We start from the raw sequence: 25054 nt of genomic DNA, 5'->3' as shown, positions 1-25054 counted from the left end.
ATTGGGCTCCTTGTAGCTCGATTGGGCTCCTTGTAGCCCAAATGGGAAGCTGCGCTATGTTTCTTTTTGCCCTTTCCTGCTCTTTTCGACTATGGTTGGCGGCTGCCCTGTGTACTGTACTCTCATATGGGATTCGATCATTAACAACACTATTTTGCCTATTTTTCTAGTCACATTCGTGGTTTCTTCTTCAGCTCGCAACTTCTGACGACCCACATCTGGCATCCCTGCTGCGCATGCGCTGTGGTTGTTTTTGGTATGGGCGGTGTGCATGTGTGTTGGGGTTTTGCGTCTCTTCTCTCTGGTACTTCGCCTCTCGCTCTTCTCAATTCTCCAGTCCGTGCCCCGTTGCTCCTGGGGGCGTTCTAGATTGCTGCTATGGGGAGGACGCTGGGTTTTCCCTGTGTATGGGTGTAGGGCTCCTCCTTCACCTCTACCCTACTCTTCTCCTGCATGTGCAGCTCTACCTTCTTCCACTGGCGGTGCTCCCGGAATCTTTTCGGCTACGTTGTGTCATGACACGTTCGTGCCTATGTTCTGCAAGCGAGTTTATGCGATCTGGCATCTCTTTCAGCCAGGTGCTTTGTGGTTTTGGGATACGTATATAAGATCATCAGAACACAGGTAACTGCAGCAGGCCTATTGGGCCATATGAGGCAGCTCCTATTATACCCATCCAGTCCCACTCTTATGCATGTCCAGCCCATGCTTTAGTCCAGATAGGGGACCTACCTCCACCTGGTTACGAGGTACATTGGTGTGGGTATATGTTATGGGGTAAGTGTTCCTGTCTGGATGTTTTGAGGTAACATTTTGCTGCAGTTTTCATGCTGTAGATGTGTGTTGGGATGGGTTGTGGATTTTTGTTTGGCCCTTCCGTGCTTCCTGTGGCCTTAACTTGTTCATCTGGGTTAATGGTTGCAAGGGGGGGGGGGGTCATGGCCCCATTTTCGTAGTCTTATCTGGGTTACTTTCCTTGCACGTCTTCAGGGCCTGGCTTATCCCTTCTATATACATTAGATTCTCTGTACGGTACTTACCTAATTGTGCTTGCGGAAGTTGAGCTGTGACTTTTTTGTCCCGCTTCTCACCCATTATTCGCTCGCGTGCACCCGTTTCGGTTTTTGTTGTGGCCCCTTTGGTTCAGGATTGTTCTCCAAGGCTCCTTTTCTGTTGGCATTGGCCTCTGGGGGGTCGGGTTGGGGAGCTTCATGCTCTCCTCCGGCACATTAGTTTCTGCTCTTTGGGTCTTCGTGTTGATTTTGTTCGCCTGCAGCCGTTTCCGTCTTTTCGGGAGAAGAATGAGACTGCTGCTTTCCGGAGGGGTCCCTGGTTTGTTGATGCTTGGTTAGTTGGGCCAGGGGTACATCATGTTTTGTCTGGTGGCGGCTCTTCGCCGTTTTTGAGCGCCACGGCTTCTGTGTCCGGGGATGCGCTTTGGGTTCATCCGGTTTCCCTTCTTCCCTGTGCGGGCCTCCCAGGTCGTCCGCAGAGTTCTTCAGGCTAGCCAGACTGCGGTCTATTCCCGTGCCCATGATGTTCGTAAGTTCGCTGCTCTTGCTGCCATCTTTGGCACCATGTCCTGGGCTGACATTTGGGCACGGGGCTTTTGGTGGTCGAACAAGGTCTTGGCTGCTCGTTACCTCGTGCACATCTCAGGTCCTCATTGGGCCTGTGTCATTTTGGGTCAGCGGTTGCAGCCAGTTGTCTCGGATTCGCGTTGTGGAGTGAGCAATGACCGCCTCCTGGGTAAGTCCCTAAGTTTTTCCTACTGTGGGTGGTTAGCTCTGGGGAGCCGAAGGGGCTTCCCCAGAAAACAAGCATTGAATGTAATGAAACGCCATTTTCTGGGTGAGACCCGGAGGCTCCTCGGCATCCCTCCCTCCCTCCCGGTCAGCGTTTTTTCGTGTGTTTTGACATCCAACCTCAGAACTGAAGGGTGTATAGCCGGCGTTAGGGGTCTGGGGCTCCCCCTTCCCCCTCCCGGGGAGGGGGGAGCTGCGCAGACTGCGGCGCGGCGAAGTGTGATTTCATGATAGTTTGCTCATTTCTTTTAAGGGAATTCTATCCACTTGTTCAGCTTTGGGTAGCAATAATTTCACCAGAATAGAGGTTTGTTTTGGGATGCTTGCCTTTTTGGGTGCCTGACCCGGTCGATGGAAGACAGAATGCTTCCAACCACATGGGGGTTTCTATAGGCCATTGCTCCCCATGCCTCTCTGAGGGGCCCAGGTTCTGGCTCGTGGTTCACAGTAGACCCACAGAACTCCATACACATGACTGATGCCAAAGTCTGACATTATCATGTTAGCCTAGTAAGCTCCGGGGAGCCTCCGGGTCTCACACAGAAAATGGCGTTTTATTACATTCAACACTGGTTTTTTGTATTTGTGCTGTATTTAGTATTCAGCAACACACACACAAATCACATTAACGTGATGTATATCAATGAGAAAATCCACTAGGGCAATGTGGTGGATGCGAACCTACAACCTTGGCATTGCCAAGCCACATACTCTACCATTAAACCACCATCTGACTTGTTAAACTCGTACAACCAGATTTCTACTGGTATGACCCACAAGCACTCGGGTGGAAGGCAGAATGGTCCTACATCTTATGCCCCAACTTCAGAAAAACACACAAATCACATTAATGTGATGTGAAGGACTACTCTGCCCTTCCACCCAAGGGCTTGTGGGTCATATGTAAAACATGAACTGGCTTCAGAAGCCTCCAAACTTCCTGTGATTTCAGTAGAAATCTGGTTGTATGACTTGCAAGTCGCGGTGGTCTAGTGGTAAAGTATGCGGCTTGGCAATGCCAAGATCGTAGGTTCGTGTCCACCTCATTGCCCTAGTCAATTTTCCCATAGTATTCAGCATTTTATATTGGAATATAATTAGTGCATGTTAGGAAATTAGGAAATGTACTTTGTGAGATGATTGCACTATAGTACAGTACAGTAATAGTGAAAATTATAATTACATTACCCTTATTCATAAAAAAATGATACAACTTTCATATTTCAGGGCACAGTCTTCCACAGAGTGAAACTATAAGTCTACGATGCTTCCGAAATTTACAGGCTTTAGAGCTCTTACACATACCTATCGTTAGTCTCAAAGCTCTACAAACATTGCGACCTACGCTGCGATCAATAGTTATAGTCAAAGGACTAAATCGACTAGGTGACCTCTTCATTCGTTGTGGTGCTGACAAGGTATGTGCCTCATTTTAGTTAACATTCAATATCTCAGATTCCTACTGTGTAATACTTTAGCTATATCTACAGAATGGGTTGGGCAAAAATATATGACCTGCATAAGGGTATTTTTGGCAGAGCCAATATTATGGCTTTACATGCTGTCTTTAAATTGTTAGTTAAGGGGGCGTCAGAGGTTTAGTTGAAAGTTGCTCAATGTCAACCAATATTATTTTACTAGTTGTATATGAAAAGTGCTGAAATTGTCCCAAGTTTAAGTACTGCAGCATAAATAGAAAGGGAGATTTTGTTTTGTTTTGTTTTTTCAATGTTTTTTACACATTTTCAAGTCCACACTTCAGAACACACATTTCAGATATAATTATTCTGTGACACTTTTCTGACACATTAGCATATAATAAAGGATTGGGGGCTTTAGAATTTCCAAAACATCTTTAGTTTTCCTAATATAAATGTTCAAAGTTCCCAAATTTTTTTTTGCAAATATGGCATGTTTATTGCTATTATAAAATCAATAAATGAACTTAGAGAAAATTGAAAGCCCCCCAATGTAGAGACATGCCCTCCACATATACTGTGTAAGTTTCATGTAAATTGAATAAAAAATGAATCAGTTTTGTAAACGTTTGTGTAAATTGAAAAAAAAAAACAGAAATGAATAAAGTCTAAGGTTCTAAAATCTGTGGCTGAGGTTGACATCAACCAATTTTCTCCAAAATTGGCATCCTTACAGATAGGCTTACGTACAGTCAGGTGTGTAAGTTTGATGCAAATCGCCTGAAAAAAAAATGAAAAAAAAAAAATATTGAAAAAAAAAAACTTTTTTTTTTTTCTTCAAATTTTTTTCCAATTAAACTAATTATAATATTTGTTTAATATATGCTATTGTGATAGCAAAGAGTCGTAGCTATGATTTCAGTTGACACTTTTGATTGATAATCGATTTTGATCATTTTTGCATAATTTTCACAACTACTTCAATATTTTTTTTTCCTCCCTTCCTATTTATGCTACGATGCTGAAACTTGGACCAGATGAAACACTTTTCATATAGAACTTGTCAAAAAGTTTGATTGAAATCGAACGAGTTTTCATTTATTGCATTTTTGGAACCTAACGCCCGCTTAAGCATAATTTTGTGCAGCTCTAGTAGTGGCCTTGATAATGTTCAATGCTGCAGATATTTTTACTGAACATTTTGTTGAAATTTTATTTTCAGGGGCCTCTGGGGTTAAATCCATGTTTCTTGGCATACCACAGCCAAACTATAGCACCTAGAATTTTGTGCTTATTTTTCCCTGAACTTATCATTTTATCTGATTTCATATGCACAAAATGTTAAATTTTGTATATAAAAATAGCCACTAACAGGAGGTAGCTGTCAAATAAATGCTGTAGCAAGAGTTAACTCTCTCAGAAATTACAATTATGTTTAAGTGATTTATTATTTTTTTAATATTGGTTATTTACAAATTTTATTCTAAACTATATCTCGTTACATCATAAGTTTTAATGAAAGACATTGAATTTATTGTTATCATATTTAATTTTTGTAATTCATGTACATTTACCTCTTAAAATATTAGCATTGCTCAAGATTTATTGATTTATTTTTTATTTGTTAGGCAGGAGAATTTATGTGGGAACAGCTACAAGAAGCAGCACTGGCGCACAACTCTCTGCATTCGCTAGATCACAGTCTTGGCCTTCTTCCCAATCTTAAGGTAACATAAAGTACAATCAAACCACAAGAATGGGATTTATATTTGAGAAAATATTGAGGCCATATGATGAGATTGAATCTGCTTCCTAACTCCCCAGGCACACTTGTAACTACCCACCTGTTGCCTACCTGTTGATGATTTCAAGGATCAACATCCCCACAGCTCAGTCTCTGACCAGGCCTCCTGGTTGCTGGTCTGATTAAACTGGCTCTTTGATGCAGTTGCTCGCAACCTGACATAAGAGTCACATCCTGGTTGATCAGGTATCCTTTGAAGGTGCTTGTCAGGTTCTCTTTTGAACACTGTGAGAGGTTGCCAGTTATGCTCCCCGTATGTGTAGCAGAAGGGTGTTGAAAAGGTTGGCAAAGTCTTGGCCCTTTGATGTCGATTGAGTTCTCTCGCAGCATGCCTATTGCCTATTCAATTGGGTTATTTTGCACATCATGCCATTCTTCTTGGTCTCTTGTGTTATTCCTGTGTGAAGATTTGGAACCAGTCCTTCTAATAGTTTCCAAGTGGAAATTATTATGGATTATTATAATGGAATATATAGATATAGATATAGAATTTTTAGATGGTCCCAATAATTTAGATGTTTTATTGAGTGGATTTTAGCGGTAAAAGATCTTTGCATGCTCTCCAGGTCAGCAATTATTCCAACTTTGAATGGGGGCTGTTAGTATGCAACAATATTCCACTTTAGAGAGTACTAATGTCTTAAAAAAGTATCATCATTGGTATGACACCTCTTGTTTGGAAGTTCCTTGTTATCCACCCCCATCATTTTTCTTGCAGTTGTGACAGCAACTTCTTGTATTCTTTAAAAGTAAGGTCTTCCGACGTGATTTTATGTTGCTTGTTCTTTCAGCAGTGTGGTTTGACTATGTATTATATGTAGTTTTTGCTTTGATGTTTTCATTTTTTCCATAGTGAGTAATTGGAACTTATCCACATGAAAATCATGTTATTTTCTGTGGCTCGTTGAAAGACTTGATTAACATTGGATCAAAGGTTTGCCGTCTCCTCTATATTGTCAACTTTCTTAAATTCTAGTGTAATCATCTGCAAAGGATGATACAATCTATAGTTTGTATCCTTGTCTGTCTGGTATACCGATGACGAAAAGTACCTGAGCAAGCTCATGGTACCTTGGGGGACCGAGTTTTTCACACTGGATGTAGTCTAGTTTCAGTACGAGAGCTATGCTTGTGGTCACATACCCGATAGTATGTGTTTGCCTGGGGAGTCCAGAGATGTGGGTTTGATTCAGTATTATTGTCTTGACTTTTGCTCAACTTTAAGTAATTTGTCATTAGCATTGGGCAGTATTTCACTCCCCTGGGACATTGCAAACTCCATCCTGAGTGTTACTTTCTACCTCCACCTGGTGCTGCCACCTGATAATGGATGACAGTGATAGTCAAGCAGGCAACTACAGGTAGTTATTTGCTGATTGAAGTAGCAGAGGTTTATTTGGCATTAAATTTTGTTTGTAGGTTTATCAGTGTAGGGAACCTACATTCTGACTATCATTGTGCGGTTCATTCTCTTAATTTACCACCGTTAAAAATGTAACCGTTTCTCCTAACCAGAAACGTACGAACCCAAGGAATTCTGCTGACCTATTGAGGCCGATGTAAAGAAATGATCAATATTATGGTGCTTTAATATTTACTAATATATCGTATTCTCAATGGATTGGTTGATGCTACAAAAAATGCGACACATTAAGTGAGAGGACACGTTGAGTAAGGGCTGGATTAAGAATTCTTTAGTTTCCTCTCTTCCCTCCTATTATGGCTTGTCAGGAAGCATTCAAAAAATATCCTGACTGTGCCGGGAGGATGGAAACTCTCACTTGCCCAGGGAAGTAGAATATTATCAAAGGGAGTGATAGTGTGACTAACTCTGTGAGGCGTCGTTCATCCACACTTTACGCCTTATTTTGGGGTAAATATTTTAATGTTTGGATGCTACTAAAAATATTGATTTATTTATTGTACTGTAAACCATACCATGCCAAATTAATATTTTGAATTTTGGTTCTCAACTATGTACAGTATCTGATTTACCTTCAAGTAAAATCATAGGGTTTCTAATATTATTTTGTTTTTATGAACAGATACTAGACTTGAGCCATTGTGAACTAGATGATGCCTCAGCGCTGGAATACCTACCTACTGTGTCCTTGTTGGACATCAGTCACAACCAGCTACGTCTTGTGCCGCGTCTTTCACCTATAGCTACCTACTCTCTCACTGTTCTCATTGCTAACAATAATCTGTTTTCTCATATAAATGGTAAGTAAAGTATGTTGAACATTTAGCTATTGTTTAACATAATATGCCTTGTTTCATAGTTTTTACAGTACAGTAAAAGGTCCAAAATATGGACAGTTGGAACAGTCTCACTTCAGTCTACCTACCTACTAATAAATAAATAACCCAACCCGCATATGAAGTGAGTGACAATGTTTTGATCTGTTCTGGACCCTTATCAAGGGTCCAGAATGTCATAATTTAATGAGGGTGCCGGATGAACTGAAACGCAACTTATTTGTGTTGTGTGTTGATTGGATTATTTCAATCGTGTTATTGTGACGTGTTTTCTGCACCTACTTATCTATCTACATACTTCCAATATACATGTATTCAGTCATTATTCCAATGTTTAATTTTATATACTCAATGTATTGTGGCTCGTGTGCTCATGTGTTATTTATCATGGTTTATTGTTTGCAAAATATGAATACATTATACAGTATAAATAGTATTTGTACAATATTATTTAGCAAAATATCTTATTTTTTTCTGTTCCAAAAATAAGAAGAATAGATGAAGGCAAAACAACTACAGCACATTGATATTGGCAAAATACATATGTTAGGACCTCTCTATTTGTATGATACTATTAACACAGGTGCAATTTCTTCAGCAAAGACCCCCTTTCCCTGTTTCCCATCCTCCTCCCTGCCCTGCAATTTTAGGATTCAACCTTTGCAGTAAAGTATGTACTCTTGCCTAAAGAAGCATCCAAATGGAATAGCTCAGGTATCATGCTTTCAATGAGTATGAAATGAGTGTCCGAACACGAGTCTCAGATGCTCCCCTTCTCCCTCTTGAGTTTTCATTGTGTTAATCAGAATTTCTTGAATAGGTTGCTGCCATTTGGTGGTGGTTGGTTGAAGCAGCGCATCCACCTGTTTAAGGGGGCGTCTGAGGATTATAGATGAAAGTTGTTCAATGTCAACCAATATTAATTTTCTAGTTGTATATGAAAAGTGCTGAAATTGTCCCAAGTTTCAGTACTGCAGCGTAAATAGAAAGGGAGTTTTTTATTTTTTTTTTTCCAACGTTTTTTACACATTTTCAAGTCCACACTTCAGAACACACGTTTCAGATATAATTATTCTGCGACACTTTTCTGACACATTAGCATATAATAAAGGATTGGGGGCTTTAGAATTTCCAAAACATCTTTAGTTTTCCTAATACAAATGTTCAAAGTTCCCCAAAATTTTTTTGCAAATATGGCAAGTTTATTGCTATTATAAAATCAATAAATGAACTTAGAGAAAATTGAAAGCCCCCCAATGTAGAGACATGCCCTCCACATATACTGTGTAAGTTTCATGTAAATTGAATAAAAAATGAATCAGTTTTGTAAACGTTTGTGTCAATTGAAAAAAAAACAGAAATGAATAAAGTCTAAGGTTCTAAAATCTGTGGCTGAGGTTGACATCAACCAATTTTCTCCAAAATTGGCATCCTTACAGATTGGCTTACGTACAGTCAGGTGTGTAAGTTTGATGCAAATCGCCCGAAAAAAAAATGAAAAAAAAAAAATATTGAAAAAAAAAACAAAAAAAAAAATTTTTTTTTTTTTTCTTAAAATTTTTTTCCAATTAAACTAATTATAATATTTGTTTAATGTATGCTATTGTGATAGCAAAGAGTCGTAGCTATGATTTCAGTTGACACTTTTGATTGATAATCGATTTTGACCATTTTTGCATAATTTTCACAACTACTTCAATATTTTTTTTCTCCCTTCCTATTTATGCTACGATGCTAAAACTTGGACCAGATGAAACACTTTTCATATAGAACTTGTCAAAAAAGTTTGATTGAAATCGAACGAGTTTTCATTTATTGCATTTTTGGACCCAGATGCCAACCAGATGCCCCCTTAAGTAGTACTTACAGTAACGCTGAGAACCATCATACATATATTGATGTAAAAGGCAATTAGAAAGTAGAAATCGGTGCTATTGAATTTGGACACACCAGAAAAGTTTTTGTTTTGATGTTTCAAAGAAAACTTAACCTTCCTAGGCCTAATACATCCTATCTGAGGCCTAATATACTACATATGTGTGCTATATATGCAACACACCCACCACATGAACAGTGCAGAGACGAAAAACATGAGAAGCCATAAGCCGAGATACCTGAAGAATCCAGCTCCACAGGGGGGAGGGACCTAAGTGATCCCCCTCTGTTCAAGCAATGAACCACCAGGGAGCAGGCACAATGAAGTCATGCACCGAGCCCAGCGGAAGCATAATCCTCCTCAGGGCATGCAACACAGCTGTAATCTTGCGCAACATGCTGTTCAGCCTGGGGAGTGCTGGTCACAAAACCCCAACCCAGAGAAGAATCCTCGACCCTTATCATAACTTGATAAGATTCCAATGACAGTTTAAATCAACATTTTTCTTTAATATGTGTGGGGTTTGTTGTCTAATTTTCAGCAACATTAGGACTTTGCAGTCATAGAGAGTATTTAATTGGAAAATGAACCTAGCCTGGAAATGATCATCAGAGGGTAGTCAGCCTATAAAATATTTAAGTGTATGATGCATTTATTTCACAATGCTAATACTGTATCACTGTGCACTTTACTAGACCCTGAATCCCTCCTAAAAGGCATTGCTAGGGCAAATTAGTGCTGTAATCTCAAAATCAATTGCACATTTTGGAAAAGGAGAATTGAGGTACAGTATTCATAAATATCCAGAAAAGGGAATTTCATTACAATAAAACTTGATTTTTGTATTGTGTATTGTTTTGTATACCACATTGCTATAGATTATAATCATTGCTTTTAGGCTTGCATGAAATGAGCAATATTGAGGAGCTTGACTTGCGTGACAACGTACTAAGTATGAAGGAAGTTCTGTCCCCCATCGGTGCCTTACCCCACTTAAGAGTCCTGAAGATCTCTGGTAATCCTCTCACCTGGGACATCAACTACAGAAGTCATACTATCAGACAGTTAAATCCTGCAACTGCTAATCATCAGGTACTTTGCAAAATGTGTGGAAAATGAAATAAGAGACAGGTTAATGAGTGGGAGAAGGTATAGGAGATGTGAATAGTATAGTAAATGGAAGGAATAATAGTATGATAATTGTAAAAGGACTGATAGGCTAGGGCTGGGAGTAATATACTATGTAAGTGAAACTTGTGCATGGAAAGGGGTAGTGTGTAAATGCAAAAGAAATGGGTGCATGAAAAGCAGCTGTTGTAAGTAACTATAGGTCATTGAACCTGTTGGGCTGTCATACTTATATACAAAGCTGTGTGTGTGGAGACTAGCTCCTCCACTTCACTCATTAGTACGTATTATTTTTTTACTATTCTTACAAATTAAAAATTCTTTCTGATGCCTATATGGCTTATTTGGGTGTGGTATTTAGTTTCCACCTGTGCCCTATTTTTTGAAGAACCCACCATTTAAAATAGTTTGTAATTCTGCCAGTTTGAGAGTACAGTATATATGCTCTGACAAGTATATTAGGCTCTCTTGTGTGCATATTATGCTCCGTTACAAGTCAGAATATTAGACTGCAGTATTGTGAATATATTAAACTTTATTGCAAGTACATTGTGCAAATATTCTATTCTAAGGTGTTTTCTAAGGGAAGCCCCTTCGGCTCCTCGGAGCTATACCGGCTGATAGCATGTATTAGACCATGGCATCAGTCAAGCAAATGGAGTTCTTGCCTTCCGGGGCCCATGAGCCAGAACCTGGGCCCCCTTCAGAGTGGCGTGAGGAGCAATGACCTATAGAAACCTCCATGTGGTTGGAAGCATTCTTTCTGCCATCGACCTGGTTAAGCGCCCCAAAACAAACCCGACCTGGTTAAAAAAATTGCTACCGAAAGCCAAACTGTTGAACTGAACTCTCTACACGAAAAACAAGCAAACTAGCATGATGTCACAACAATCACAGCACCGCTGTCTGTGCAGCTCCCCCCCACCTCTCCCCCCCCCCCTGCCCCCCCCCCCCCCGCCTTGAGGATAACGTGGAGACGCTGGGTGCCGATCCTGGGTCTGGTGCACTGGTCTTGGCATCGCGGGTGTCAGTTGCCTTGTTGAAGCTGTTTGCGCCAATCCTGCAGGAGGCAGTGTCTCTGTTTTTTGCTCCTTGTCTCATGTTCCATCAGGCAGTGCTCGCTCAATCCTTGGAATCCACTTGGGCTCTGGCTCTTTGGTTTTCTGCTCCTTTCTGGGGAGGGAAGCCCCTTCGGCCCCCCAGAGCTATCCAGGCTGATAGGTATATTATTAGACTTTGGCATCAGTCAGTGTGAATGTAATTCTAGGCCTACCAGGGACCTCGAGCCAGAACCTGGCCCCCCTTAGAGAGGCACGAGGAGCAATGGCATATAGAAGTACACATGTGATTTGGAGCATTCTATGCCTGCCATCGACTGGGCCAGGCACCCAGAAAGGTAAGCGCCTCAAAACAAATCCCTATTCTGGTTAAAACTGCTACAGAAGATTAACAAGTGGACAGAACTCCCCAAACGAAAACGAGACAACAAGCATGACATCACATATGCCGTGCCGCCGGTGCCATGTGCAGCTTCCCCCTTCCCGAGAGGGGGAAGGGGGAGCCCCAGACCACTCGCACCAGCTATCCCACACCCCAGTACTCGGCTGATGTGATTGTGGCTCGGTCGTTTGGCTCCATCTCCAGATTCTCTGTGTTGTGCTGTGCCTTGTGTCCAGTACTGCTCTTACGGTGGTGTGTGAGTTGGGAGTAATATTCACAGGTATGTACTCGGGCTACATGTGCTTAGGGTTCTTTTCTGAGTGCCCTGTAAGTACCGCTCTTGGGGCTTGGGGTTATCTTCCACAAGTCACCTTGGGGTCTACCTCTGTTGGTCTTTTGCTACTCAGTGATTAACTGCCCCAAGTGTGTTGGGGGGTTTCCTCTCTTGTTTACTTTGGGGTAAGTGGTAGTTTTTGCACTGGTAGGGGCACAGTACTGCGCAGCTAGTTTTCACCTATTACAGCAACCAGCTCTGTTCCTCCTGGGTACATCGTCCTCTTGCATGTGTTTTTCTGTTCATTTTTGTTTGTGCTTGGTGGGGGGGGATCTGCTTTTGCTCCCCTACCCCCAGTTATCTTAGGGTATTGATCTCCTGTGTTCAGTGGTACCCCGTGCTTGGCCCTCATGAGTGGACACATCCTGGGGGTTCAATTTTAGAAGTCTATTTGATAGACTTGGGCGCCTGATAGCAGTACCCTGCCTGGGCTTAGCCTTAGCGATAACAGTCTAAGGGCCCTGGGAAACCCTGTGGGGATGGGGGTGCAGTGTATCCAATGGATGTGACCCCCTGGGTTCCCTTTTGCCTTGTGTGAGTTTGAGGGTTGCTCTATTCCCTTGTCTCAGGGCAACGCTCATTGTTTTTGCCTCCATCATGCTGCCTGTTGGGTCGGTGACACCTTCGACCTCGAGTCCTGCGAGCAGTGTTGCTCGTTTGTGACTCACTTCACCCAATCCACTGATGACACTATCTGGGTGCAGGCGGCTTAGGCATTGGGTTGCTCTGCTCTGTTATCTTCCACAAGATAACAGCAACCTAGGTTTAGGTTGCTGCAACGTGCTAGGTTGATTGCTACCCCAGATAATCACATATTTTATAATTTTATAATGACATCTTATCTCCATAATCTGTCTCGGCAATAAAAATAATAGTTACATAAACATTGTCGGGTACCCTCCCCGAAAGAAGGGTGGAGCCAACTCGGACCTCATGCGTCCTGAGCATGGCCCGAGGGAGATCGCTTTGTTTGTGGATGGTATAAACGTGTTGGTGTTACGCGACCTTTCTCACGGGTAATACGCCTCTGCATCTTTCAAATGCTCAGTCCAGTCCGTTACGGGGCTGGTTTGGTCTTCTCCTAGAGTCTTTTCCTGCACTCTTTCGGATCATTTTGGAGTGGTTTAGACGTCCTCGTGCCTCAGGTGGGTTTCCCACCTATACCCAGTTCCGAAATGGAACTGCACTGACCTGCGGTTCATTCTGGGCTTGTCCCATCTGAACCCCTGGGTCTATTACCCCTTTTTTCGGATGACTACTCTGTCCCAGGTCCATTTCCTGTTGGAGCCGGGCGCATGCATGGTGTCCCTGGAATGCTTCCTTGTCTCTTCCTTCAAAGACTATGCTGCGGCTGCAGTTTCTGGAGGGCTCCTGGGTCACGAGGCGGTTGTTTGAGGGTTTGTGCGGGAATTCGAACTTTGCCATGATGGTCTACTTGCTGGGCCAGGTTTGGCTTCGACGGCTGATCTGGTTCCTTCAGGGACGTCCCTTCCGCCTCTCTTGTGATCGCTGGGTTACGCCTCCAGTTGCCTTACGTCGGCAGCTGTGTCGCCGGCTTCTTCTAAGGGTTTTTTCTGGGATCAGTGCCTTGGCTCCTACCCGGGCCCTCGCTCGATGTGTTCACGGACGCGTTGTCTCTTGGCTGGGTGTTTGTGACCGGTGCTTACCAGGCCGGCCAGGGACGGTGGGGTCCGGCCTTCCGTCGAGCCCACAGCACAGTGCGGGAGTTTGCGGCGGTGTGGTTTGCTCTTCGGAGGATTCGGGTCGCCTATGGGTCGACGATCTGGCTCCATTCGGACTGCTCTCCGGTGGTAAATTGTCTGAACCGAGGGGGGGGGGGGGCGGTCGATGCGGTCTTTGGCTCTTTGGCGCTGGCCGCTTTGAGTGACTTGTCTGCTGAGTTCTCGGAGTTTGGCTCTCCTGGCAGTTCACCGGCGGGGAGTGTCCAATGTCTTGGCCGACAGCCTGTCTCGTTTCATTCCCCTCTCCACGGAATGGACGGATGGTGCCGACTCCTTCTGTTGGGTTTGCCAGATGTTCGAATGCCCCGATTTGGACCTCTTCGCATCGGCATGGTAGCAGCGCCTTTCCCTGTATGTGGTGACCTTCCCCGACTGTGAGGCCTTTGAGGCCGACGCCTTCCGGCAGGTCTGGTCGAGATGATGGTTCTTGTATCTCTTTCCCCCGGTTCAGCTGTTGCTCCACGTCCTGACTCGCTTGGAGTCTTGCCAGGGGAGAGTTGCCCTCCTGGTCCCATGGTGGCCAGCCCAGCCTTGGTTTCAGGCTCTGCTTGCTCGGTGTCTGAACCCGGAGGTTTTCCCGCGGCTCCGCCTCTTCCAGCAGATCGAACCGGAACGTCACGTGGCTGGTTCGATCTTCTCCTCGAGTCTCCGCGTATGGTATTTTTGACTTAAGTTTATCATCTCTATGGTGATCAGGTGGCTTCCTTGTTAAGTGTCCCACCTGAGGGCTTAGTCTCGGCGGCAGTATGAAGTTTCCTGGCAGTCCTTCCGTTTCTTCTTATGTCTTCGTCATTGTACTTCGCTTTCTGTTAGGGTGATGTTGTCCTTTTTATCTTGGTTGTTCCAGGACCGTCTTCTTATGCCTAACACTGTCGCCTCGTGTCTTTCGGTGCTGGCGGAGCCACTTCAGCTTGCTTTCGGTATTGATGTTATATCTATGCTGTTTCGCAAGCTGTCTTGTGCATTGTTTCATCTCCGGCCTGCTCATGCGCCGCCTGAACCGTCCTAGTCCTTGGACAGAGTGGTCTTTTTTCTTTCTTCTAGGTTTGTTGTGACCCCTTCGGTTCAGGATTGTTTCTCGAAGCCTCTTTTCCTGTTGGCATTAGCTTCTGGGGGTCGGGTTGGTGAGCTTCATGCTCTCCTCTGGCGCAGAGGTTTCTGCTCCTTCGGTCGGGGTGATAGGTTTGTTCATCTGCAGCCGTCTCCTTTTCTGGTGAAGAATGAGACTGCTGCTTTCTGGAGGGGTCCTTGGGTTTTTGATGGTTGGTTGGTTTGTCCGAGGGTGCGTCATGTGTTGTGTCTGGTTGTGGCGCTTTGCCGTTAACTATGTGCTGTGGCTGGGGATGCACTTTGGGTTGATCTGGTTTCCCTCATTCCCTGTTCTAGGGCTCGGGTCTCCTAGGTCGACCGTAGGGTTATTAATTTTAGCCAGCCTCCGGTCTATCCTCGCGCCCATGCCATTCGGATGTTTACAGCTTTCGCTGCCGTGTTTGGTAACATGTCTTGGGCTCATTTTGAGCGCGGGAATTTGAAGGTCGTACAGGTTCCTGGCCGCCCGTTATTTTGTGTGCATTACCTAAGTGTAATTACCTAAGTGTAGTTACAGGATGAGAGCTACGCTCGTGGTGTCCCGTCTTCCCAGCACTCTTTGTCATATAATGCTTTGAAACTACTGACGGTCTTGGCCTCCACCACCTTCTCACTTAACTTGTTCCAACCGTCTACCACTCTGTTTGCGAAGGTGAATTTTCTTATATTTCTTCGGCATCTGTGTTTAGCTAGTTTAAATCTATGACCTCTTGTTCTTGAAGTGCCAGGTCTCAGGAATCCTTCCCTGTCGATTTTATCAATTCCTGTTACTATTTGGTACGTAGTGATCATATCACCTCTTTTTCTTCTGTCTTCTAGTTTTGGCATGTTTAATGCTTCCAACCTCTCCTCGTAGCTCTTGCCCTTCAGTTCTGGGAGCCACTTCGTAGCATGTCTTTGCACCTTTTCCAGCTTGTTGATGTGCTTCTTAAGATATGGGCACCACACAACAACTGCATATTCTAGCTTTGGCCTAACAAAAGTCATGAACAATTTCTTTAGTATATCGCCATCCATGTATTTAAATGCAATTCTGAAGTTAGAAAGCATCGCATAGGCTCCTTGCACAATATTCTTTATGTGGTCCTCAGGTGATAGTTTTCTATCTAGAACCACCCCTAGATCTTTTTCTTTATCAGAATTCTTTAAAGATTTCTCACATAATATATAGGTTGTATGGGGTCTATGTTCTCCTATTCCACATTCCATAACATGACATTTATTAACATTAAATTCCATTTGCCAGGTGGTGCTCCATATACTTATTTTGTCCAGGTCTTCTTGAAGGGCATGACAATCATCTAAATTTCTTATCCTTCCTATTATCTTAGCATCATCAGCAAACATGTTCATATAATTCTGTATACCAACTGGTAGATCATTTATGTACACAATAAACATCACTGGTGCAAGAACTGAACCCTGTGGTACTCCACTTGTGACATTTCTCCATTCCGATACATTGCCTCTGATTACTGCCCTCATTTTTCTATCAGTCAGAAAATTTTTCATCCATGATAGAAGCTTACCTGTCACCCCTCCAATATTTTCCAGTTTCCAGAACAACCTCTTATGTGGAACTCTGTCGAAAGCCTTTTTTAGGTCGATAGATGCAGTCAACCCAGCCATCTCTTTCCTGTAATATCTCTGTGGCCCGATCATAGAAACTGAGTAAATTCGATACACAGGATCTTCCTGATCGAAAACCATACTGTCTGTCTGATATTATATCATTTCTCTCCAGGTGTTCTACCCATTTAGTTTTGATTAGCTTTTCCAATACTTTCACTATTACACTTGTCAATGATACAGGTCTATAATTGAGGGGGTCTTCCCTGCTGCCACTTTTGTAGATTGGAACTATGTTAGCCTGTTTCCACACGTCTGCTACGATTCCTGTACCCAGGGATGCCTGAAAGATCAGGTGAAGTGGAATGCTGAGCTCAGATGCACATTCTCTCAGAACCCATGGTGAAACGCCATCTGGGCCAGCTGCTTTGTTCCTCCCGAGCTCCTTTAGCATATTTTCCACTTCATCTCTAGACACCTCTATCCGCTCTATGTTGTTCTCTGGAATTCTTATTGTGTCTGGTTCTCTGAAGATTTCATTTTGTACAAACACACTTTGGAACTTTTCATTTAATGTTTCACACATTTCCTTTTCATTTTCCGTGAATCTGTTTCCCATTTTCAACCTCTGGATATTATCCTTTACCTGCAATTTGTTGTTTATGAATTTGTAGAATAGGCCCGGTTCTGTTTTACATTTATCTGCTATCCCTTTTTCAAAATTTCTTTCTGCCTCTCTCCTTACTGCTGTATAGTTGTTTCTCGCATCTTTGTATCGCTGGTATGTTTGGGGGTTTGGCCTCTTCCTATACTGATTCCATTTTTGTGTCTTTTGGTCTCTTGCCCTCTCACAATTTCTGTCGAACCAATCCTGTTTTCTGGTCCTGCATCTCTGTTTTGGTATGAATGTTTGTGTGCCTTCCTCGTATAGTTTTAAAAATTTGGCATACATTTCATTTACTTCCCTGCCTACCAACAATTCTGTCCAATTACACTCATTAAAAAAATTTCGAAGTTCCCCATAGTTGCCTCTCTTTAAATCTAGTTTATCAACTGTTTCAATGTCCCCATATTCTTCTAGATGATATCTTAAAGCATATTTAATGTCTAACAGGACGTGATCACTCTTTCCCAAGGGAGGAAGGTACTGGATGTCAAAAATCTCTTCTTCTTTCCTGGTGAATACTAGATCCAGTACTGACGGTACATCTCCTTCCCTCATTCTTGTGGCTTGCTTTATGTGTTGATACAAGAATGTCTCCAGAATGAGGTTCACAAATCTGCATGTCCAAAAGTCCTCCGTTCTTGCTTCATAGGCCTCCCAGTCTATTGCTCTAAAGTTGAAGTCCCCCAGTATCAACAGTCGTGATTTATCTTTATCTGCTTGTACAATAATATCTCTCATGACCATTATGAGGCCCTCTCGTTTGTCATCCAGTTCTTCCTTTGTCCACGTGTTGCTTGCTGGTGGGCTGTAGGTATTTACAATTATCAGGTTATCATCCTGATTCCAGACCTGCAATGCCATTATGTCAATATCTCGAGGGTTTTCAAATATTAACTCTTTTACCTTCAGGTGTTTTTTCACCAGTACAGCCACTCCTCCTCCCTTCCTAGTTTTCCTGTCACGTCTCCAAACTGAGTAGCCTCTTGGGAATATGACTTCATTTATTATATTTCCTTCAAGTTTCGTTTCTGATAATGCAACAATATCTGGGACCCTAAGCTGGATTATATCTTGCAACTCCAAAGTTTTTGACCTCACTCCATCTATGTTGGTATATACAATTTTCAGGAACATGTTCCCTTTTCCTTTGTTCTTTACTCCCCCTTCCACTACTGATCTTGTTGCTTTGTTTTTATGTACCATTTCACAAGCTTTCCAGTCCTTGTCACTTTGTAAAAAAAAGAATTTCTGTCTTCTTCATTTCTATCCCCATTTAGACGTTTTGCCTCAATTAAGTTCATTTTCAGCTTTTCTCTGTCTTCCTTGGAGAGGTCTTGTCTTATTGACCAAAATTTGCCAACCTCATCACTCTGCAGTTTCCTGGCATTTCTTAGCACTTCCATCATGTTTTTCACACCATTAAACGTCACCCTTAAGGGGCGGTTCTTTTCTTTCGCATGTCTGCTCCTTGGTGTTCTTGGTTTGCTTTGGGTTGCAGCCTGTTGTCTCGACGTCGCGTTGTGAAGTTTGTGGCGACTGCCTACCGGGTCGGCCCTTTCTTTTCCTTCTCTTTGGATATGAAGCTTAAGGGAGCCATAGGGGCTCCCCTCAAAAAACCAGCGTTGAATGTAATGAATTGCCATTTTCTGGGTGAGCCCCGGAAGCTCCCTGGCAACCCTCCCTCGTACTGATCGGCAGTTTTTCGCATTTGTTGAAGCTTAGCTTCCGAAATGGAAGGCTTTGCAGCTCGCACAGTGAGGTCAGGGGCCCCCCCCCCTCCCCCTCTCGGGGAAGGGAGTGCTGCGCAGATGACCGGCACGGCAGTAGTGTGTTACGTTTGCTTGTTTGCTTGGGATTGTAGGGAGTTCTACCTTTTTTTTTTTTTTTTTGTTAAGTTTCTTACCATGTGGGGTTTGTTTTGTTATGTCTACCTTTCTGGGTGCCTAACCCCGGTTGATGGCAGATAGGGAAAACCCTCCAATCACAGGGGGGTTTTCCAGGGCCATTGCTTCCTGAAACCTCTCTGAAGGGGCCAGGTTCTGGCGCTGGTCCTTGGTAGGTCAGAACTCCATTGCTAATGTCCCGGTCTAATATAACATACATTAGCCCGATAAGCTCTAAGGAGCCTCCGGGGCTCACCCAGAAAATGGCATTTCATTACATTCATTGCGTTTTTTTTTTTGTAATTTGACTGTGAACGTATATTGAACGTTCTAATTGAGGCATTTCTTATTACGTTGACCATAAGTGTGCTTTAGTTATGGTTTATAGCTCTCATACTATATTATGTTTATTGAGACATTTAATTGCAGGTGATATTTGATGATCAACCACTGTCTAGTCAGGAATGTGAAGAGGTTGGGATCAATGCTGTATCTGCAGGATTCTCTTATCCACCAGAACTTCTCTCGTCTCTCTCTTCACTCGCCTCCCTCTGCTCTCCCATTGACCCAGTATGTCCTGCATCAGGATCACTTGCGCACTCTCTCTACTCGCCTCAAGAGACAGATGGATTGATAGTTGATTTGGCCGATTCGCAGCCAGCAAGTTTAGTGAATGAGCCATTATCTGCATCAGTCAAGAGCTCAGGTGAGAGCTGTTTGTTGTAGAGGTATACTGATACTGTACTCTGATATAAACTATAAAAAAACCGAGACAAATTTTTGTGTACAAAACACATTTTTTTTGTTTTGTGTATTTTTTGTTTTTGTGTATTTTTTGTCATTAAGAATTATGCCAACTTGTGTACAAAAAAAGGTACCCAAGTATCGTTTGAAATTCTATAGATGCTGATACAGTACTGCAAAATCAGGCCAATACATCGGTACACCTGTAGCTGGTGGTATTAACCCCTAAACTGTGCATCTATTTAAAAGTACTACATAAAGGTGTGCATGTCTAAAATTAGTTAAGAAATCCAATGAAGAAAAAAATTGCAGATAGCAATTGGAGCACAATAGGAAGTCACAGATAGCAATTGGAGCACAATAGGAAGTCACAGATAGCAATTGGAGCACAATAGGAAGTCACAGATAGCAATTGGAGCACAGGAGGAAGTCACAGATAGCAATTGGAGCACAATAGGAAGTCACAGATAGCAATTGGAGCACAATAGGAAGTCACAGATAGCAATTGGAGCACAATAGGAAGTCACAGATAGCAATTGGAGCACAGGAGGAAGTCACAGATAGCAATTGGAGCACAGTAGGAAATGGCAGATAGTGATTGGAACCATGCAAGGGTTAAGATATTACCCATTATGGTATTTTTCAATACTGTATCATGTTATTGTTATGAATGTTTTGAATTTTTTTTATGTTGAAATAATGTTTCATAACTATGATTAATGTTAATTTACAATGTTTTGTATGTTTGTAATGTATAAAATAGGTGGTGTGAATTGTATTTAAAATCTTTTCCCCAGTTTAAATGTGCTCGATTTAATTCCATGGACACAGTTAAATTGTTCTTCACGTATTAGTCAAACTTTCTTTCATAAACATTTAAAAATGTTAGAACATGAATCGATGTGATTTCAGAATGGTCTTTACATTTAATTAATTAATTAAGATTTAACTTGTAAAAGTATAATTCAAATAAGTATATATACAGTATATATATTATACATAATATAAATTCGATGGACCAGCAAAAATGATTAAGTGCATGTGTTTAGATGTATCCCAAATATTATTACAATATCGACAATACAACTCAAGAAGTAGAATATTTGGAGAATGAATGCATTCAAACAAGTCATTAAAGTACTTTAGTAAAATTTCATTGAAGAAAAACCTAAAAAAAAAAAATTCTGTACAGTATTATCATTTTATTTGAAGATAAGTGTAGAGTACTGTAGTTAATTATTGTATTAAATATTTAGGGAATGTGCACACAATTGGATGACTTGCTAATAATAGTTAATGCCTATTAATATTCTTTACTGATGCTAATTAATTTTAAACAACCAATTTTCTCATTACCTAGGCAATGGACAGTTACGCAGAAAGTCAAGAAAGAAACGCACTCGACATGTAGATATCACAGATCCGGCGAATGAAAACATGGACAGTGACAGTATGCATATGGCTGACAGTGATCTTTTGGAGAGAATGGGGACACCACTGACGGTATCATTGCTGGATGGTAGGTCTAAAAATCACTTTTGATATGCAGTACTTGGTTTTTAATGGAACTCTTCAGTGCCATTATTAACCAACCACAGAAGCTAAAATTATTTCCAAGCTATTCTTCACAAATGCTGCTTAAGGCAAGATCACTGAATGTTTGATTAAGTGGGATCATGATAGATTGGGGGTGACATTGGCACAGCAAGATTCTATTTCAAGGGACTGAGAGTAACTACCGAAAGTTGATTCACAAACATTCGGACTTTCCCTGCCCTACCAACCTTTCCTCTTACAAATTACAGCTAAATTGGCTGTTTGCCCGTATGGCTGAATATGGACGTACTGTAATTTGAAAATAAAAAAAATTGAAAATAAATTTTGGATTTTTTTTTTTACAAAACAGTAAGTTAAGGACCCTCTGGTAGGTTAGGTGGGCAGGAAATTCTCCTTAAGTTTCAAAATGTCATGAAGAATGTTAAGTATTGTTAAGTTAAAAATTTTAAGTGTTAAGAGGTTAAGTTTCCTCTCCTAACCTTTCCGAGTAAGGCAGGGGACTCGAACAGAAAACAGGAGTATATCAATTTCGTGAGCCGTTTTCATTTAAAATTACGTCTATTTTTGGCCATAGTGCGCATACGAGCGAAAAGCGATGTTATTTTTAAGTGGACGGGTTGGCCCTACATGGCATCACAGGAATTGTCCAAGTAATGGTCAATAAACTGCTGGCTTCCAACCCAGTCAGCAGATGGCAACACATTTTCCAATGTCAGGTCTCCACCCTCTGTCACATTTTTCCTATTTATCCTCACCTTCCTATTGAGATAGTTTGTTTAGGGTATGTCAGTAACTCTTGCCTTGGTCCACAGGAAGTTACTTGTTGTGGCTGAACTGGAAGTTTGGTGACCGGTTACTGGTTACAACCAGTTTTTTGTCACCTGGTGGTTTTAGCTATGATTAGGTTTGGGATGGACATGTTGCTGCTTGGTGCACCCAAGTATGTTGTTGTTGCAGTCCATTGGTCAATAGTTCTGGCTGAGCTTGTTCTTCTGAAAGGCATAATGTGTGTGTTCCATTCTATTTTGCTCTTCCACTTGCCCACACGGTGGCGTAGGATTGAGTGTTGGCTTGTCATATTTACCCCTTCATGCTTGGCAGTATCACCCGAGATTTCATTGACGTGTTCAGACCAGTGCCTGTGCCATGAGGTTGTGGTGCTCACTTATGTTGTCCAATTTTGCATATACATTACTTCAGTGGATCACATGCCAATGTATCATATATAATTATTTGGTGGCTTTATGATTATTCAATATGCTCTAATGGTTGAGGAATAGGAAGCTGGTAACTTAACAGAAGTTATATCTGAGTATTTTTCAATTTGATTTTAGAATGAACTTTAGTAATGCCTTGGCATTTATGACTTATGTGGGTGTGGTTTGTTGAACTTGTAACTGTTGCTCCTTGTGAGTTGCAATAAACCTTTTAAAGAAGTTTATTTTTAATGTGTAATTTATCTTATAATTTGTACTTGGTATATCTTAAATACTGTACACCACTACATTATTTGTGTATAGTGACAAACTGTACGCGGTTAACCCTTAAGCTGCTAAGGTGTCCTAAGGAGATTTTCACCCCTGTGCACAAGAAAAGAAAATTCTAAAAAATTATTTTGTCTTCTAAAAATGTTAATTTGTGTTTCCTGAGCACGGGAGAAATAAAAAAAATCGTAGGTGACATATTTTGGGCGCAATAGGCCGAGGAAGTCTGGCAAAATGTGGGCGTTGTGAGAGCCGGTAAGCGTCACCCGAGCTGACAGGTGGGAGTTGCCACAAAGATATTATTACCTAATTATTTCAATATCTCTGATTGTTTCTTAGTTTTTCTGGGGAGAGCCCTGTCGGCTTCCCGGAGCTATACAGGCTGATATGCTAATGTCAGACTTTGGCATCAGTCAAGTGTATGGAGTTCTGTGGGCCTACCGGGGACCATGAGCCAGAACCTGGCCCCCTCAGAGAGGCGAGGGGAGCAATGGCCTATAGAAACCCCCGTGTGATTGGAAGCATTATGTCTGCCGTCGACAGGATCGGGCACCCAGAAAGGTAAGCGTCCCAAAACAAACCCTATTCTGGTTAAAATTGCTACCTAATGCCAAACTAGTGGATAAAACTCCCCAAAAAGATATGAGCAAACTAGCATGACGTCACACGTCTCTGTACCGTTGTCTGCGCAGCTCCCCCCCTCCCCGGGAGGGGAAACGGTGAGCCCCAGACCCCCACGCTGGCAATCCACATCCCAGTTCTTCGGCTAATGCTAAAGGCACTGGTTGTGTGCTCCAGCTCCAGTGGTTGTTTCAGCACTGTACCTAGGGTGTGGTGTCTGTCTTCTAGGTGGTGCATGGGCTGGGAGCAAGTCTTCAGTACTCGGGCTGCATGTGCCTAGGGTTCCCTTTCCTAGGTGCTCTGTAAGTACTGCCTTTGGGGCTTGGGGTTACCTTCCACAAGTTCCTTGGGTCTTGCTTCTGCTAGGCCATTTACTGCTTGGTTTTTGGCCGCCCTTTGTGTGATAAGGGGTTCTGTCTCCTTTGTTTGCCTTAGGGTAAAGGGCAGTTTGCACTGGTAGGGGCGCAGAGTACTGCGCAGCTTGTTTTCACTAATCAGCGCGGCTGGCTCTGTTGCGCCTGGGTACGCTGTGCTCTTGCAGGGTTTTCTTTTCTTTTCGTTTGTCTATCTGGTGTGGAAGTCTGCCTTTGGTTCTTAACCCCCTTTTGTACCGAGTTCTCTTCTTTCTTCCGGTGGTTCCCCCTGCTAGGTCCCCGTGAGTGTACACATCCTGGGGGTTCAGTTCTTAGAAGGTTGTTTGGTAGACATGGGTGCCAATTAGCAGTACCCTGCCTGGGATTACCTGAGTGCGAGTCGTCTTATAGTAAACACTCAGGACCTTGAGAAACCCCTAGGGGTAGCGTGGACCCGATGGATGTGGGGGTAAAAAGCAAGGGGGGGGGACCCGTGTCCCCCCCCTTGCTTTGTGCGAGTTTGAGGGTTGCTTTGTCCCCTTGTCTCAGGGTGACACTCTCGGTCTTGCCTCCGTCTGCTGCCTGTGGGGTCGGTGACACCTTCGGCCCTGAGTCCTGTGAGTTTTGTTGCTTGTTTGCGACTCGGTTACGCAGTCTTATGCTGACTATGTAGGTGCAGGCAGCACGGGTGTTGCACTTTGGGCTTCGGTGGCAACGCGCTCGGTTGTTTGCTCCCTGGAAGCCCTGAGGCTGCCCCGTTTTGGTTGGTGGTCTTGTCGGGTTTCCCCCATTCCTCCCTATCCCTGCATCTGGGTCCTTCCCGTCTGTGGGTTCGGGGTCGGGGAGGGGTTTCCATAGTTTTGAGACTCTGTTGGTCTCGGGGAATTCCCCTCCCGGGGTAGCGACGGGGGCATTTGAGCATGTTCCTCCAGCCATGTTGTAAGTGTCTGCCAGTGGGTTCCCTTCCTTTGTGCTTTTCACACCTGCCCTGGTTTTTTCTTGAGGCTGGGGCTTTGGCGGGACGGCTCGGCCCCGGGGCCTACCGTGTGGGTTCCTGGGGTTTGGGAGGGGCTGACTTGGGGGGCCTCAGGCCCCGTTGGACCCCACCGGGTTTTTTCTACCCTCTGGCGGGGCTTGCAGTTGCGTGGAGTGTGGTTTTGCTTCCCCACTCTCCGGACGAGTTGTTGGGCGTCGGCCCCTCCCCGGGCTCGGTTCCTTGTTCCTTCAGCCCATTGGTTCCGTCCTGTCGGTGGGTGCTTTTCTCCGCTATTCCCCCCTTTT

At 43.1% G+C, this 25054-nt stretch overlaps 1 protein-coding gene across 14 annotated transcripts in view; it reads left to right on the top strand.

Moving 5' to 3' along the window:
* LOC123757971 (serine/threonine-protein kinase 11-interacting protein) overlaps positions 1–25054 on the top strand; it is a 230940-nt gene that overhangs the window by 10151 nt on the left and 195735 nt on the right. For all 14 annotated transcript variants that reach the window (XM_045741990.2, XM_069338840.1, XM_045741994.2 and 11 more), the window contains 6 exons: positions 3033–3223; positions 4852–4950; positions 7073–7250; positions 10061–10254; positions 19444–19720; positions 21119–21277. In XM_045741990.2, the coding sequence (XP_045597946.2) occupies positions 3033–3223; positions 4852–4950; positions 7073–7250; positions 10061–10254; positions 19444–19720; positions 21119–21277 (1098 nt within the window). The remainder of the gene's footprint in view (positions 1–3032; positions 3224–4851; positions 4951–7072; positions 7251–10060; positions 10255–19443; positions 19721–21118; positions 21278–25054) is intronic.

This window comes from Procambarus clarkii, chromosome 40 (genome assembly GCF_040958095.1).
Source record: "Procambarus clarkii isolate CNS0578487 chromosome 40, FALCON_Pclarkii_2.0, whole genome shotgun sequence".
In the NCBI taxonomy this organism is placed as follows: Eukaryota; Metazoa; Arthropoda; class Malacostraca; order Decapoda; family Cambaridae; genus Procambarus; species Procambarus clarkii.
This window is presented reverse-complemented; position numbering and strand designations above follow the sequence as displayed.